This window comes from Leishmania donovani, chromosome 24 (assembly GCF_000227135.1).
Source record: "Leishmania donovani BPK282A1 complete genome, chromosome 24".
Lineage (NCBI taxonomy): Eukaryota > Euglenozoa > Kinetoplastea > Trypanosomatida > Trypanosomatidae > Leishmania > Leishmania donovani.
In genome coordinates, this window is record NC_018251.1 from 51403 (window position 1) to 67295 (window position 15893).

Below are 15893 nucleotides of genomic sequence, written 5' to 3' on the forward strand. Positions count from 1 at the left end.
AGCGGAGTTGTGGTGAGGCTGCGCCGCCCGCATTACACCGACCGCCTCCATCAGCAGTCTCACGTGCCGAGGGCACCGTGAGCCCACCTGTAAAGCTGCCTGCTCACACGTCCGAAGTAGGCTGCTTCCCTATGTGGCAACAGCTTCTGCAAACTCATGACAAACAATGCGGTCTCTCTGCACGCTGCCGGAGCTTCTGGCGAAGGCGCTCCGCGTGGCGTGTGTACCGATGCGGGAGCCCCTTTCCACTCTTTCTCCCGCATGCCGCCTTCTCCCTGCCCTTCCTTCCCGCCATGTCCTGCCGAAGGCTCGTGTGTTTCGTGCTCGCGCCTCACTTCACAACGGTGCAGCGCAGACAGACACTTACCGCTGACAGCGCCCTCGAAGTTCCCTCTCCGGGCCCTTCTATCGCACTTCAACCTCTCCATTCTTTTCTCCCCACCACGGCATACACGCTCACCTACGCAGGGCTGCGGTGGTGGACATCATCGACATCATCGCCGATGACGGAGTCCGGCGCCGATGTCGTATGCACCGGCAAAGTGCCGCCGCCGGTCGACGCGGTCTCGCAGAGGTCGTCCACTGCAGCGGCAGAGGAGGCGACTTCGTATCAAGAGACGGTGCGCTTCTGCACGTGGCGCAAACACGTGCGCAACTTGTATCAGCACCTTTTTCACATTGACCTCGTCTGGGAGAGTCCGGTGGCGCAGTTCATGCCGTACGTGACGGCAAAGAGTGGCCTCACCACGCACACCATACTGAGCGGAACTCGCACAGGCGGCCAAGAGCAGAGCTACATCCAGCTCCTGTCTGCAACGGTGCCGCAGGACACGCAGGCCCTGGACGGATCCGATGTAGCCTACAGCGAGGCCACTGGTGAGGTCGGCGGGTACGGCATGGCGCCGCACGCCTGCGGCCTCAACATTGAGCGGCGCATTCTTCACGATGGGGATGTGCTGGCAGCCCGATACGCGCCAGTAAACCCGCTCCTCATCGCATCGTCCTCTAGCAACGGGAACCTGTATGTGTTTGACTGGTCGCGGGTGCCGCTGGGCCGCTTCCCGAATGAGCCTTCGCGGCCCCGCGCGCCGCTGCCGCCAAACGAACTCAGCAGTGACGCGACGGAGGAGGAGCGAGCCCAGTACCAGAAGCGAATGCGTGCACTCAATGTGGTGGTGACGGAGCAGGACCGATGGGACCGTCGCACCGGTGAGGGGCAGCACGTGCTAACGCTGAAGGGCGGCAATGGTGCCTCGGAAAACTTGGACTGGAGCACCAATGCGGAGGGTGTGGTGGCGTCTGGTTCCACAGGCCGAGTCTGTGTGTGGCGCGTGGCCAACTTGTCGAAGGACGACAGCCGCCAGGTGGAGCCGTTCAAGGTCTTCTCGCTCGAGGACGAGGAGGCGCGCGTCACGCAGGTGAGCTTCTCGTGGACGTCGCCGGACACCTTCGTGGCGGCGTCCTCCACTGGTGCCGTGTACTTCAACGATGTGCGCATGCAGCACACCACGGAGGTATTCTCCATCGAAAACGCGGCCACCTCCCTCGCCCTCTCCCCACTTGACGGGAACGCGCTGCTCGTTGGCGACGCGCTGGGCAGCGTTCTTTTCTTCGACTTGCGCCAGAGCAGCAAGCCAGTGCAGGTGGACTGTCTGCATGACGACGAGGTGACCACCGTTCAGTGGTGCCCACACTCACGGCACCTTTTCTCCTCCGGCGGCCATGACGGTGTTGTCTGCATCTACAATCAGACCCGGCATAAGACGCTGTTCAAGCACTGGGGCCACACCGATGTGATCATGGACCTGGGCTGGAGTTGGCAGGAAGATGGCGCTGGCCAGCTTGTGTCCACCGACAGCAACGCCATTATGTTATGGAGGCCGCGGGACTTCTTCTACTGTGCTTGATGAACATAACGCAGAAGAGGTACTCTGGGCAAGCAAAACGGTATGTTGCCGTGCACGGCGGCGGCCGTCTCCGTGGAGGGAGGGGGAGGAAGAGGCTCACCGCCTGTTGACTCGACTAAGGACGAGGGCCTACTGTTCTCTTGTCTGCGCACTGCCACGGGTGGAGGGCTCTGCCGCAGAGGCGCAACGGTGTGCGTCGTCTCTCTCTCCTCTGCGAGTCGGTCGCTCTTGCCTGAGTTTCTGTGTAATCTCGTGGGCGGATGCTTGGCGGCGCAACGCGCTGAACGAGCGGCACGGACTTCGGGTCCTGCTCCTCGGCCCGCTTCTATTTCCCACACGTGGGCGTGCAAGCACCGCCGGTACCTTTCGCGCACACGTCCTCCTCTGTCTCTGTGAAGCGCACGCTGTCTTTCAGAGGCATTGGCCAAAAGAGGGTGCTGGAGGGTGTCATAGAAGGCGTACGATGCCGTCGCATAATAGGGTGCTCGCACGCAGTGCGCGTGCACTTGACGAGAGGCGTGCGTGTGTGCGTACGTGCGCGTGTGCGCCGTTTAGCAGATGCATAGAGACGCTAAGCGCGAATGAGAGAAACGAAGGCAAGTGTGCGCGAGAGACACGGCTGCGGACGCGCGTTTTCTTGATTGCGTTCCGCACTGCGGTGGCCGCAGCCGCGCCGCTGTGGGGTTACTCTGGTGGGCGTGGCGTTGTGCCGCTTCTCGCAGCGTGTTGTTGCTTCTCTTATCTGTTAGTCGCTTTGAATGCGGCGGTTTTCATCTAATGCTTCCCCCCTCTTCCGCCACGTGCCCATCGGCCAGGTCGCCAGGTCTGACGGCACACCGCTACACTGCAGCCGCCCGCCTTGCTGTTGCGTGTGCACTCCCTCACTCCTCACTGCATCTCACTTCCACGTATCATCTCCGCGCCCTGCTTCCACTGCCCGCTTTGCTGGCCACTCCACGTGCGCGCCTCGTACCGGACCCCTCTTCCCCTGTAGTTGTGCCCCTCTTGTAAACCACATCTTTCTCGAAGCAGCGCTCATGTCCGAAGCCGACGTACAGACGGAGTGGTCTGAGCTGCCGCTTGACACGCGGGTGCTCGAGGCCCTGACAGACCTAGCGTGGAAGAAGCCGACCGCCGTCCAAAGCGCTTGCGTGCCGCTCGCGCTCAAGGGCAAAGACATCTCCATCCAATCCCGCACCGGCTCTGGTAAGACCGGTGCCTTTGTCATCCCAGCCGTGCAGCGCATCATCACGGAGCGGGAGCAACGTGGCAATGCTCGAGCACTGCCCAACCCCCGCGTCCTCATTCTTGTTCCGTCAGTCGAGTTGTGCGAGCAGACGGCCGAGGCGGCGCAGTTGATAGCCAAGTATGTGCAGCCTCGGCTGATCATCGACAACCTGACGTCTGGCGGCGCCGTGACGGCAAGACGCATTCAGTCTGCCCACATAGTCATTACCACCGCCGCTCTACTGGCGAAGGGGTGCAGCCAGGGCACCGTGACGGCTGACACCTTCCAGCATGTCCGCTTTTTCGTCCTCGACGAGGCCGACGTGGTGGCCTCGATGGCGGAGCGATCCCTGCGCACGGTGCAGTCGTTGTTGCCACCGAGCATGCAGGTTATTCTAGCTTCCGCCACCCTAACCAAGGGCGTCGCGGCCGTCAAAGGCCAACTACTGCGGCACCCGGTGAATGTGGTGCTCACGTCAGAGGACGTGGAGGAGTTGGCGCGTGGCGACGTCGAGGACAGCGCAGCCTCGCCGCAGGGCCCGGTTGTCGAGTCCCGTGTCAGGGTGAGGGACCCACTGAAGAAGACACTGCACCAGTACTACTTGGTGGCCACGGACGAGTGCCACAGCCACACGCTTCTCTTTGGTCTCTACCGCATGGCCCTCATCACCGGCAAGACACTCATCTTCGTGAACGACGACGAGCAAACGTATCGTCTGCAGAATTTCCTGGAGCAACTCGGGGTGGCAACGCTCGCGTACGATGCAAACCTACCCATCAACGTGCGCCTCGACACTCTGCGTCGTTTCCAAAGCGGCACGGTGTCCACGCTCGTGTGCACCGATGGCACACTGGAGAGCGCAATGCAGCTGCAAGCTTCGCTGGAGGAGTTGCGACCAGGTGAGAAGGGCTCGGACGGTCAGTCGGGGTCATCGTCATCGCGGCGCCGGTCGCGGTCGGCTTCCGTGTGTAGTCGTGCGAACACCGAGGCGCCATCGGCATTGCACCGCGGCATCGACTTTGCGCACGTGCGCAACGTTGTTCTGTTCGACGGGGTGGAGGCGACTGACCCAATCGCATTGTCTCGTTACATTCACCGCATCGGCCGCGCAGGTCGTGCCGGCGAGGAGGGCGTGTCCATCGCGATTTTCACCGTGCCGCAAGCCCGCAAGTATCTGCGCCCGCTACAGGAGTACTGCACAGAGCGCGGCGACGTCATTCGGCCGTTTCGGCAGATGCAGCGGGCTGAGGTGGCAAAGCTGCAGTACCGCGTGGACAGCGTGCTCGGCAACATCACGCGTGCCTCGACGCGCAAGATGAGGGTGGCCTCCGTCGCCGCGGAGCTGAGTCGTAGCTCGTACCTGGCGAATCACCTCTCGCAGAAGGACACGGACGCCCTGCAGAGAGTTATGCGGCGGTCCTCAAAGAGGATCAGGGTGGAGCGCAACATCCTCGAGGTGCCCGAGTACATGCATCTGTCGACGGCAGACGACGTAGGCGCGTACCGGAAGCGTGTGCAAGCCAAGCAGACGCAGTCGAACCGTCTGCGCAAGGCAACGCAGAAGGCTTCCGCAGACCCGCTGAAGGCGGTGGTGTCTAAGCTGCGCTCCTCCAAGCGCAAGGCATAAAGCCATAAGCGCAGAGCCGAAAAGGGAGGGAGATGATGAATGCAGCGCACTCTGTGTAAAATGGAGACGGACGGACGGCAAGATGAGGTGCTCTCTCTCTGTGTTGGTGTGTGCAGGTGTCCATGCACGCATGACTGTGTGGCACCGCTGGCATTGGCTGATTTTGTGGGGAAGGGGTTTGCCGCTCTTTTTTTGCACATCTTCGTAGGAGTGCTGCAGAGGTGTGCGGAGCCGTCCTCCTCCCCTCGTCCTTGTTGTTCCCGTCGCTTGTCCACCGTGACAGCGTCTCTTGGACCTTGATACCCGTCTCCGTCTGCCGCCGCCGCCCCCCCTCCTCCTCACCATCACCAGCGCGTAAGCAGGTGTGCTAAGCTTCTTGTTATTCGATTAAGGGACGCATTACGCGATTCAGCATTCTCAACGTCTGCCACTGCCTCGAGCAGCGAAGAGTGCCGCGACGTGCGCATTCCTCTTGCTCTCTGGCCAACTTCATGAGTCACTGTGTGCCACAGGCACCGTAGCGAATGCACCCCAATTCGAGGTTTTCCACTGAGCAATTTGAGTGCATGTGCCGATAGGAGCTGCTCTGCGCATGCGGCACGGTCCGCGTGCCTTGCGTGCCTGCTTTCCATCTCTCGGCGAAGGACGCCATGCGACATGTTCCCTCTCACACTCCCCTTTGTTCTTTGGTGGTGTTCGCCGTACTCCGAACGATGGGCTTCTGGTGCACATGTGCGCGTGTACGCGCGCACCGTGCTGACGCACCGACGCACACCTGCACATCGGCTCGTCCTCTTCTCTCATCGTAATACCGCGGCTGCGCATCTGTGGGCGTATTTCAAGCGCGATTGAGCGACGCTGTTCCACGCGTGAGCAACACACGCGCACAAGAACGCTCACTCACCCAAACCAATCGGCCAAGATCCGGACACGGGCCAGAGCGGGCCCAAGCCTTTGGTGACGTCCATCTGTGTGCGTGTGTTCGTGCGCCGAGGTGTCTCGCTCGAATCACCTGTTCGCTTGCTCGGCGAGGAAGGGCGACGAGTCAGCAACAGCGTGGTGCCGCTGCAGCGTCTTATGTGAGGCGCTGCCGTGTGCCTTCCGTGCCCTTGCTGTGAATCGACCTCGTTCGTTGTTTTTCTGCCCCTGTTGTTGCACCACCATGACGACGGATGCGTCACCGGTGAACCCTTATCTGCTGTTCAGCCGCGCGGACGAGTTCAGCACGGATGCCAAGATCGACTATGCGCTCCGTCACTATGGCCTCTACACCTCGAGGGGGGACAGCGCCACATTTGCGCCAACGCCGCTGAACACCGAGCTTGATCGCCGTACGCTCGTCCGCACGCTGGAGGAGCTCAAGCGGGGCGTCTCCTTGGGTGACCGACTGCTCCCAGTCACGCCGAGCACATGCACAACACATAACACGAACGCCAGCGCCTTCTCGTCGCCGGAGGACGCTGCGTCACCTCAGTTTGACGCCCCCAATGACGGTGACGCCTCGAACGTGTTCTTCGACGGCACTGACGACCTCGACGCCAAGCCGTGGGATACCGCCGCGAGCAGCCATGCAAACTACTGGAACTGGCAGATGGAGGTGCTCTACCAGTCCTACCACATCTGGATCGCACTTGATTACGGGCGAGGCGTCTTCAGCATCACGCGCAACGGCGTCGTTCTGGTCGATCGCATGCCGACCATCGTCGCATCGATCCTGCAGGTGGTTGAGACGACGCTGCACGCCCGCGAGCAGGACCTGCAGCAGCTGCGCACCTTCGTCGATGGCGCCATCGCTGACGAGCAGACTCGATCACGCGTGATGCAGCAGGTGTGGAGTCCCACTGTTTTTGTAAGCGTGGTGTTGCTGAACGTTCCGCATGAGGTGGAGAAGGCTGTCCCCTTCAGCCGGCCCACCTCATCCGAGGTGGAGGCGGCCCGCGGTGGCATTCACCGCCAACGACAACGAAATCAACCCAGCGTCATCATGTACCCTCCTGAGTACCGCCGCTTCACACCTCTGGAGACTGACGGCGGCGAGCACTCTCGCTGCTCGGCCGTGACAGTGCTCTTTCACTGCGATGCTCGGGAGCTGCTCAACGACGGCACGTTCCTGGACCGCCTTCGAGACCTTCTCTGCCGCTACGAAAGTGTCTACCGGGAGCGCAGCACGCGAGAGGAGTGGCCGCAGTCATCGCTGGGTGCGTCGCTGGAGTACCTGGTGTGCGCGATGCCGGAGAAAACGCCGGAGTGCAACACGCTTATCTTAGTCAGCAACGTCGGCGCCAAGACCTCGTCCGAAGCATTCACCTTCTTGCAGAGCACTGTGCGACGCAAGAACCTCATCGTCTCCATTGTGGCGCTGAATCGCCTGCTCGCGTTCGACTCCCCCGAGCTCAGCCCACTCGCCCGGTTCCTGTCGTCTGTTGGCGGCTTCGCTGTGCATGTAGACTACTGGCTGGCGCTCGCGGCACCCCGGCTGAACAACGAGTGGTGCCGCAAGTTTGAGGGGGCGCGGTGCTTGGCTCAGCAGATATTTGTACACCTCATCAAAGGGTTTCCGGTGACCATCCCGGGCGCCATGCGGCGCGATTTGCTTGCGGACGCCGTTGGCGAGCCAGTGGTTCTCTATGACGGCGACCACGACCTGCCCGACTTCGTCATTGGCGCCTCCATGAAGGAGGTGTTGCGTGCCTCGGCGGCGCTGCGCTTCAACCAGGGGTGGAGCGTTCTGATCGACTATCGCGATGAGTCTGCCACGTCGCATATGGCAGCACGCTACGACCACGACTTCCACCGCGGCACCATCACGCTGCACTACGAGATGAACATCAACCGGCCGGCGGTGTATCGGCGCCTGCTCGTGTCAGGGACAAAGGCGCTGGTCGACCGCTTCTGCAGAACTCGGTGGGACGACGAGACGACAAACTCGGTCGGCGAGGGCAACGGCCACTGGCTCGCGTATCTCTCGCTGCTGCGACTGAGGGTGATAATGTGGATGAAGGCAGAGCAGGCTCTTATGCAGCTGGTCAACGCGGGCCCGCGGCAGACGCCGATGAGCGCCATCCCTGATCTCGCCCATCTCTCCTCCGCCGAGGGCGTGCTGTCGCAGTGGTTTAATGTTTCCACGGTGTACTCTCTAGGCGTCTTCTTCCGTTTTGAGCAGTTGCCACCCAGTATGCTGGTGAGCTACACCCGCGCCCAAGTCACGAATGGGGCGCCGACGGAGGCCGCCGCACGCGCCTGTGTACGTACGGCGATGGAGCGGCGCCACCGACTTGTCGGCCGCGAGGAAGATCTCACGTATCTGCACACGGAGACGGTGACTACGCCTTCGTCTTTTTCAGGTGCCGCGAACGCCGCCCGCGACGTCTTCTCTCTGGTGCAGTTCTTCCCACAGTACGAAACGAGGTCCGGCAGCGACTTTGGTCTAGCCGGCGCCTTCGAGTGCCGCGTGAGCTGTGTATTGTGCGATCGTGCCACGCAGGAAGCACTCATATGCGCGCTGCTGAGCGACATCGAGGAGGCGGTGAGCGAGCGCAACAGGGCGACGGCACGCAAAGATCGGCATCTGCTGGTGCGCACGTCGCATCATACAGAAAACGAACAGGCGCTTCAGTTAGTGAAAGCCAGCCTCAGCACGCGGCGCATGCGACTGCTGACGAGCTACACGGAGGGGAAGCGGTACCCCGGCGCGGACGCTGGCTCCGCTGCACAGGAGAAAGGTGCGTATAAGTTAGGGTTCCCGCTGCTCTTCCGCATTCCGCTGCTGTCCTTCCCGTGGCCGCTGCTGAATGCGCTGTGCTTCCGCTGGATCCTCGGCTGCAGCGAGTTTTACCCGTTCCTCGCTGAGGAGATCTTCAGCCACATTGTCTCACGCCGCCTGCACGCGGGATTTGCGCTCATCGTGTACTACACATCATCGCTCAAGGCAGTGCTCATGAAGCGCGTCGGCGATCCCGAGACACACTCGGACGTGTGCCTATTCGACGTACTGGAGGCAGTACCCTCGTCGACGTCGACAGCGGTGCCAGCGGCGCAGATTTCCCTGCGGCGCCTTGTCACGCCGTTCAAGCGGGCGCGGTCGTCGCTGTGGACGTACACGCACGACATTGAAGAGGACATGCACATCGCCACTGCCGTGTTCACGTGCAAAGTCATTACCACGCAGCAGCCCAGCAAGCGATCCCTTCTGGCTCGGCAAATGCGTGAGCGGGGCTTCAGCCCTATCGTGGCGCGGGTCGAGTCGATTCTGTTCTCTCTGCACGTGAGATACACGGAGTACGTGGAGTTGCGCTCGCCTCCCTCGCTCGGCGTCAAGGGGTGTGTGCAACTGCGCGAACGACTGCTGAACATTGTGAGCTGCGTCGGGGATCGCAGCGCTGTCGTGAAGGCCCGTATGCTGCAAGCGGACTACGTGCAGCGGCTGTCTTCCGGGGCCGACGTAGTGGACCCCGACACAGACGTGTACATCTCCGTATTGAGTCCGATGCGCTACAAGACAGTACTTTGTGTCTTGATACTTGAGAGCGACACGGAGGCCGGGACGGGGAGGCATGTGGTCAAGGTTGCGCTGTCTGCCCTTGATGCGCAACTGCTCGAGTACGCCATTGCTCAGCAGTACCGCCACCCCCGTCCAACCTTGCCGGGCGGAGACACAGCAGCTGCGGCATGCAGCGAGGAGTGTGCCGTGGCATCACCGTCGCACTCGGCGATGCCGGAGTGCATTGCCGACCGCGCCGTCGTCTTGTCGCTGCGCCACCTGCTCACTGTCTTTACGTCCGTCTACTGCGCCCGCGAGCTCATCTCGTTCATCAAACGCGCGTCAGCGGAGATGGCGGCACCCGCCGTCGCGGAACTGACAGACGCCTACGCTCACCTCGGCAACTACGCGGTAGAGATGGACGTCACGCATCTGCTATACATTGTGCAGTGGCGCTGCTGCGAAACGGCCGGTGGGTTGCCGTGGAGAAGCAAGGTGCAGGAGGTGTTGACAGATGTACTGGCGTCGCAGCAGCGGAGCTTTTCGGCGCACCCCACCCTGTGGTTGCCGAAGACGAGAGCCGACCGGGCGCTGCCGCGCGACGAGATATCCGGCAGCAATGCCTCATCCCCCTACGAAGAGACAGATGACGAGGAGGTCCGTGAGTACGACGGCGAAAGCGACGGTCTCAGCGCCACGCGGGCGAACGCAACGAGTGAGGACGGCGGGAACGGGGGGAAGAGCGCGCATCCAGATTTACTCCCGGTCGCGGTGAAGGCATGCGTGCTTCTGCCGTTGTCGACCAGCGGCGTAGGCGTGGAAGAGGAGGCGGAATGCCGGTGGCTATCGTCGGCGTTTAAGAGGTGTGACGAGGGGCGGCAGAACACATTGCGTGAGCGGTCGGTGTGGACGATTCCGTCGGCATCGCTCAAGGACCCCGCCGCGACGGTTTCCTCATCGTCGGAGGCGGGGTACGCTACAGTGGAACGGCTGAAGCTCCGCCTCTTCGTAAAAACGGTGCCGGCGGACCTGCTGCCCCTGTGCGAGGACGAGTCTTTCTACCCATCCCAGACGGCCGTGCGGCGCACGCTGTGTCTTTTCTATTACCGCTTCACATCAGAGGAGGTTCCTGCCGCAGTGGGGGGCGTCTCCGCATCGCAGGCTCCGCCCTTTGTAGCCGCACCCAACTTCCTAGGCGCCGCAGACGAGGCGGCGACGACAGAGCTGGATGAGCTGTTCGCGCAGCCGATGGCCGTTGCGTGGGATCGGCAGCGCTGCCATGACGTCTTTCACAGCTGCACGGACCGCGGCTCGCTACCGATTCGAGTGGGGCAGGTGATGCAACGAATTGCAGAGAGGCTCAAGTGGCGCGTCGCTGTGTACTGCTTGCAGAACGCGTGCTACTGTTCAACCTTCCGGCAGCTCAGAGCACGCGTCGAATCGGAGCTGGTGACACAAACGACCATTTCAGGCGTCACGACTGAAGGCGCCGCCGCAGCCGCAGCAGGCGAACGGCGTGATGATGAGGCGCGAGAGATGCGGCTACGCGATCCCGTCCTGTCGCACAACGAGAGCGTGAGAGCGACGGGGCTGACGGAGAACGCGGAGTTGCACGCGCTTCTCTGCGACGTCGTAACCCCAGCCCTGCTGAGCTCCCATCGTTTCGTCTGCGACACGTTCCCGGTCGAGTTCACCCAGCAGAAGACGAACGTCGGCCGCGTGGTTCCGGAGGAGGCGATCAAGGACGTGTTCCACCACTGCGTGGATGAGGACTGGATGTGGGTCCTTCCTACGCTGCCCCTCTCCTACGTGGTGGTGCCTAACCGCGAGCACTTTGGCGAGCGCTGGGTGCTTGTGTGTGCGACGACAAAGCCGTCCCACGGCGTCAGTGGGGCTCGCGTTCTTTTATACGACGCCCAAGGCACGCCCGCGGCCCTGGAGACGATGCGCAACTACAGCAGCCACCTCCGCACTCACATGTGCAACAAGATCAAGCAGGTGAGTCAGCTGCATCTCCTCAAACAGCTGCGCGAGTCCTTCAACGCCAGCGCCGAGCTCATCCCCCCAGCGTGGGGAGACCAGTTCTGCCAGAGTAGCGGTGTGCCAGGCTGCAGCGTCTCCGCGCACCACGGAAGCCCGCCGTTCGACTCGCAGGACGCGTACGTGGCCGGGTCTCCCTTCTACCTGAGCGGCCGCAATGTGCTGGAGATTCCTATCTACTACAAGCTGCAGCATCAGTGCAAGAAGATCCTGCACCGCATCCAGGGCCACTGCTCGCGACTTGAGCTCGTCGCCATCTTCAACAGAGACCAGTGCTTCCTCGTCGCCGACGATGTCGAAGGGGACACGTTCCACTACCTTCGCTTAGTGTTTGTCAAGGACACGGCGCACACTGTGTCGGTGACCTCCCGCCCGCCGCCGCTGACGTCTTCGGATCGCTGCCCGCAGCTCGTGGTGCAACTCTTCAGCGCAATGCCAAACGCGAGTGTGCAGCGGCCGCTGCAGCGGCTGCAAGACTTCTGCTACCTTCTGGCGGTGCAGGAGCTGCAGGGGCACCTCAACTATGTGCAGCACAAGATGATCTCCTTCAACGACCTTGTTTTCCTGCAGAACCAGCGACTGGAGCCGATCGTGGTGAATCTGCGCACCATCTTCGATATCGCCCTCTCCAATTCTGACCACGACGCTCCCCGCGAGTCGTCGCGCGACGTCGGCACATGCCAGGAGCGGCAGCGAGAGATTGCCATTGCGCTGCTCTTCCTGAATCTTCGTGAGTACAAGTTCAAGCCCTTCGGCGTCCAGGACGAGCCCACGCACGCCACGAGCAACTTTGTGGAGCACTACAACCTCGAAAAGAGCCTCAACCTCGAGCCAGCGAAGGACTCTGCGCCAAGCGAGAGCGGCGGCAGCCAGGCGCTGCAGGCGTGGCGCTTTGTGAAGATCGTGGATGGCGTGACGGACGTGCTTGTCTCGTGCTGTCTCCACGTGCATCCCGACAACCCGCACGTAATTGTCCTCGACCGCTACCTGACTCGCATCCCAGCGGAACGCTACATCAACGGCGACTCGGAGAACACCATCCTGGCCCACCTGGCCCACAGCGTCGAGAAGACCATAGCGCAGCTGCGGTTTTTCGGCTTGACCTCGCCAGGCCATTCCTCTTTCCCGCTCTTGCGCTCCTCGGTCCACACGACGGTAGGCGAGCTGCTGCGCATCAGCCAAGAAACGTCTTCCAAGGACTCGTCGCTGCTGCGCTACCGGCACTTCTCGCTCGATAACGTGAACCCGGCGGTGCTGCCAATGCTGATGGATCGCATATGCGGCGCACTCTCGCGCTACGGCCCGACCTGCTTCACCTACACCGCCGGGCGTGCTGTGAAGGGCGTGGCGCATGTGCCGAACTTCTCGTGGAAGTGGATGGAGAGCATCCAAAACGACGCGATGGCGGACCCGCTGGAGCTGTATGTGACATGCGGCTACGACGTCATGGACTCGCCCGAGGCGACAGCGCCGTTGGCGCCGACCCGCGTCGTGCCGTACGTCGTGCCAGGTGTCCCGATCACCTCCGTGACGACCGAGGAATCGCAGATGTCGCTGCTGGGCGAGTACCAGCTGTGCGAGCGCGGCTGCCCGTTGCTGGAGTACCGTATCGTTCTCTCCGTTTCCTTGACGGAGGGCCTCTCGCTAGCGCTCTTCAACCTGCGCGACACGGAGTACGTCGTGCGCCTGCTCGGCTACGTCGTGCTGTCGATGGAGGAGAAGTCGGCGCTGTTAGAGGACGTGCTCTTGCAGCGCATGGGCTACGCCGTGCCATCCGCCTTCAACGAGGCGGATCTGGCGCGCAACTGCTGCGGCGACGACACGAATGTGATTCGCACCAAGTCGCTATCCATCAGCTTCGACGCGTACCGGCGGCGCGTCAACAATGTCCGCTTCCGTCCGCAGCCCGACGCGGAGCGGGACGCGCCCTTGGTCGTGATACTGGAGGGGCTGTACAACCGAGGCCTCATTATAAACTACGCCTTTTCTGTCGAAGACGCCGTCAAAGTGCTGTTCGACGAGTGCCCGCAGTACTCACTGCAAGAATGCGTGCGCACTGTCGATGCGCTGCTCGAGGCGCGCGTGCTGTGCGACTATCCGAATAGTGCGCTAAAGCCGCAGATTTCCATTCTTGCTTCCCTGCCCCACAACGAGCAGCTCAGGTCGGACGCGCGCAATTGCCGGCTTAGCGAGGTGAGCGGCGTGCCGGCGGATGCCCTTGTGGCGTGCGTCTACCATCGCCACATCCTGGCGTCGCACATCATCGTGGAGGCACAGAACGCTCGCTCTGGTGTGGCCGAGGTGCTGGCGAAGTGCGATACGCTGTGGCGGGCGGGGCCGCAGAACAACGTGCTCGAGCTGGCGAAGGCGATCGTGACGCTGCAGCTGAAGAGCAAGGAGGTGTTCGGCACGCGCGTGCCCGACTTCTCCCTCCGCCGTGAGCGGTGGCGGCATGAGGACGATGTCCTGGACCCGACCCTTCCTACCCAGACCCAGCAAAACATGAGCTACGCCCGCCCTGTGGACGCGTCGCTGCAGCTCTACACGGAGCACCTGCACCAGCTCTACCCCTCCATGTGCATCATCGATCTCGACCCCAACGACCCGCTCACCACCTCAGACGAGGTGCTACTCAACCGTCTGCGATGCCGTTACGGCAAGGTCACAAGCGAAGACGGCGGCGTGGTGCTCTTCAGCCCGCACCTCTACTACGGGGTGATTCCGTTTGTGGACCTCCTGCGCTGTGGTACCTTCTACGAGCGCTACGGCTCACTCGCGGACGCGCTCGGAGAGGAGGCCATCGTCTCTCCCATCACTACCAGCGGGCTCTTCATTATCGAGGTGGGCTTCCAGGTGGTGCACTACGCTCTCGACTTCTTCGTCATCAACGGCGACGCCGTCCCGCCGGGCATTACGGCGAAGGTGGCCGCAGACTTCAAGCAGACGCTCCTGTTCGAGAGCGTCCTGTACGACGCCGCGGTGCGCAGCCTGGCACACTGCATGCGTACGCACTCGGTCGCGCTCTCGGGGCAGCAAAAAGCGTACATGGCGGTGAAGAACCTGGTCAAGTATCACCCCTTCCCCCCGATGCACTGCGCAAACATTGTGGCGGCCTACACCATCACGGACCCGCGGGTAATGCGGCTGAAGAACCTGACCCCGGGCGGCGCGGTGAACAGCGGCGACGTGCACGTCGGCACAGACGGTGTCCTCTACCTCTCGCCTCACAAGCACCACCTCCTGCAGCGCGAGCAGACAAACGACATGTACATGTATGGGGGCCTCATCATCTGGGAGCGGGCCCAGCTCTTCGTGCTTCTCACCAGCACAAAGGGCGTGAACAAGGCCTCGCCTGAGTCGAACCGCTACCTCTCTCAGCTCGCTCTGAGCGCCCGGCACCTGCTGCTGAATCAACTGCTAGACAGCACCCAGCAGGAGCGCCTAGATGTGGCGTGGCGGAAGTTTTTGACGGACGGGCGCGTGGCGGCAGCGACGACCAGGCGTGACAACACGGAGCGGGAGCTGCCGAGCTATGACGAATTTGAACTGTTGCGCGGCCACTCGCACAAGATCGTTCTTCACTCGTACGTGCCAATGCTGCAGATGATTCTGGAGCCGGTGGAGTGGAGCGGCGACGGGTGGCGCCTGCAGGCCGTATGCGCGCAGTTGTATCCCGAGCATGTTCTGCGCGTGATTGGACGCCAGCGAAGTGCCCGCGAGGCCCAGGAAACATCCGCGTCAACGCCACACGCACGCCACTATGACCTCGACACGGGCTCCCCGGCCGGGGCAGTGCTGCCAAGGCACGCCGCCGCCGCCTCCATAGTGGGACCGATTGGTGGCTACGACATCACGCGGCTGTTCATGTCGCCGTGCTTGACCGGCTGGTTTGTGGTGACGTTTGCGCCGAGCAAGGCGGAGGAGAACGGCTGCTTTCTCGCCATGGAGTGCTTCTCCGATCCACACCGGCCCTTTGGCGCGAGTGTCGTGGTCGAGGAGCTGAGCCTGTACTGCAAGCCTTCTCGCGCCCCTCACCAGCATCGCGTCATGACATTCCTCAGCGAGGCGGAGCAGGCGCTGGTGGAGCGATTTGTGCGACTGGTGAACAGCGCCGTGTGGTCTAGCATTGTGCCGTGTGTCTCCCAGTTTATGATGTAGCGTCGCGACTGGTGCGCTCTCTCTCTTTCCTGTCCTTCGCCGCCGTCCTCCCTTCCTCCCTCCCTCTCTGGCTCGTTCACTGTTTCCGCATTGTCCGTTGTTGAGGGGCGAGCTCATGTGCACGTGTGTGTGTGTGGGGGGGGTGTCGTGCGCTTGTCGCTGAGTGTAACAGCGCACGGCGATGGCGCCTCCTGCCGGCGAGAGCGAGGCGGAGGGAGGAGAAGAGTGGGCCGGCGGCAGAAAAGCGTTTCGTGGCCATCTGTGCCTATGGGCGGGCGGGTGATGGGGCTCACGCAGCGATGCGCTGATCGGGCGGTGTGCCCCCCTCCCCGAGGTCGCGCCCGCCTGCACTGCCACCCGCCCCTAACTCCACGCCCTCTCTCTGTCTTTCTTTTTGCCTTTTCGTTCTTTGTCTGGAGTATCGCTGTGGTTTCCGGCAACAAACAAAACACG

The 15893-nt window shown here is 62.3% G+C and overlaps 3 protein-coding genes across 3 annotated transcripts; all 3 read left to right on the forward strand.

Moving 5' to 3' along the window:
• Positions 1–503: 503 nt before the first annotated feature.
• LDBPK_240230 (WD repeat protein) lies at positions 504–1907 on the forward strand (the record flags this gene model as incomplete). Its single annotated transcript, XM_003861065.1, has 1 exon — positions 504–1907. One exon carries the CDS (start codon positions 504–506, stop codon positions 1905–1907), a length of 1404 nt encoding a protein of 467 aa, XP_003861113.1.
• A 1037-nt stretch (positions 1908–2944) lies between these two features.
• On the forward strand, positions 2945–4762 carry LDBPK_240240 (ATP-dependent RNA helicase, putative; the record flags this gene model as incomplete). The annotated part of the gene is made up of 1 exon (XM_003861066.1): positions 2945–4762. The coding sequence occupies one exon, from the start codon at positions 2945–2947 to the stop codon at positions 4760–4762; it is 1818 nt and encodes a 605-aa protein (XP_003861114.1).
• A 1162-nt stretch (positions 4763–5924) lies between these two features.
• On the forward strand, positions 5925–15440 carry LDBPK_240250 (hypothetical protein, conserved; the record flags this gene model as incomplete). Its single annotated transcript, XM_003861067.1, has 1 exon — positions 5925–15440. The coding sequence occupies one exon, from the start codon at positions 5925–5927 to the stop codon at positions 15438–15440; it is 9516 nt and encodes a 3171-aa protein (XP_003861115.1).
• Between the last annotated feature and the right edge of the window lie 453 nt (positions 15441–15893).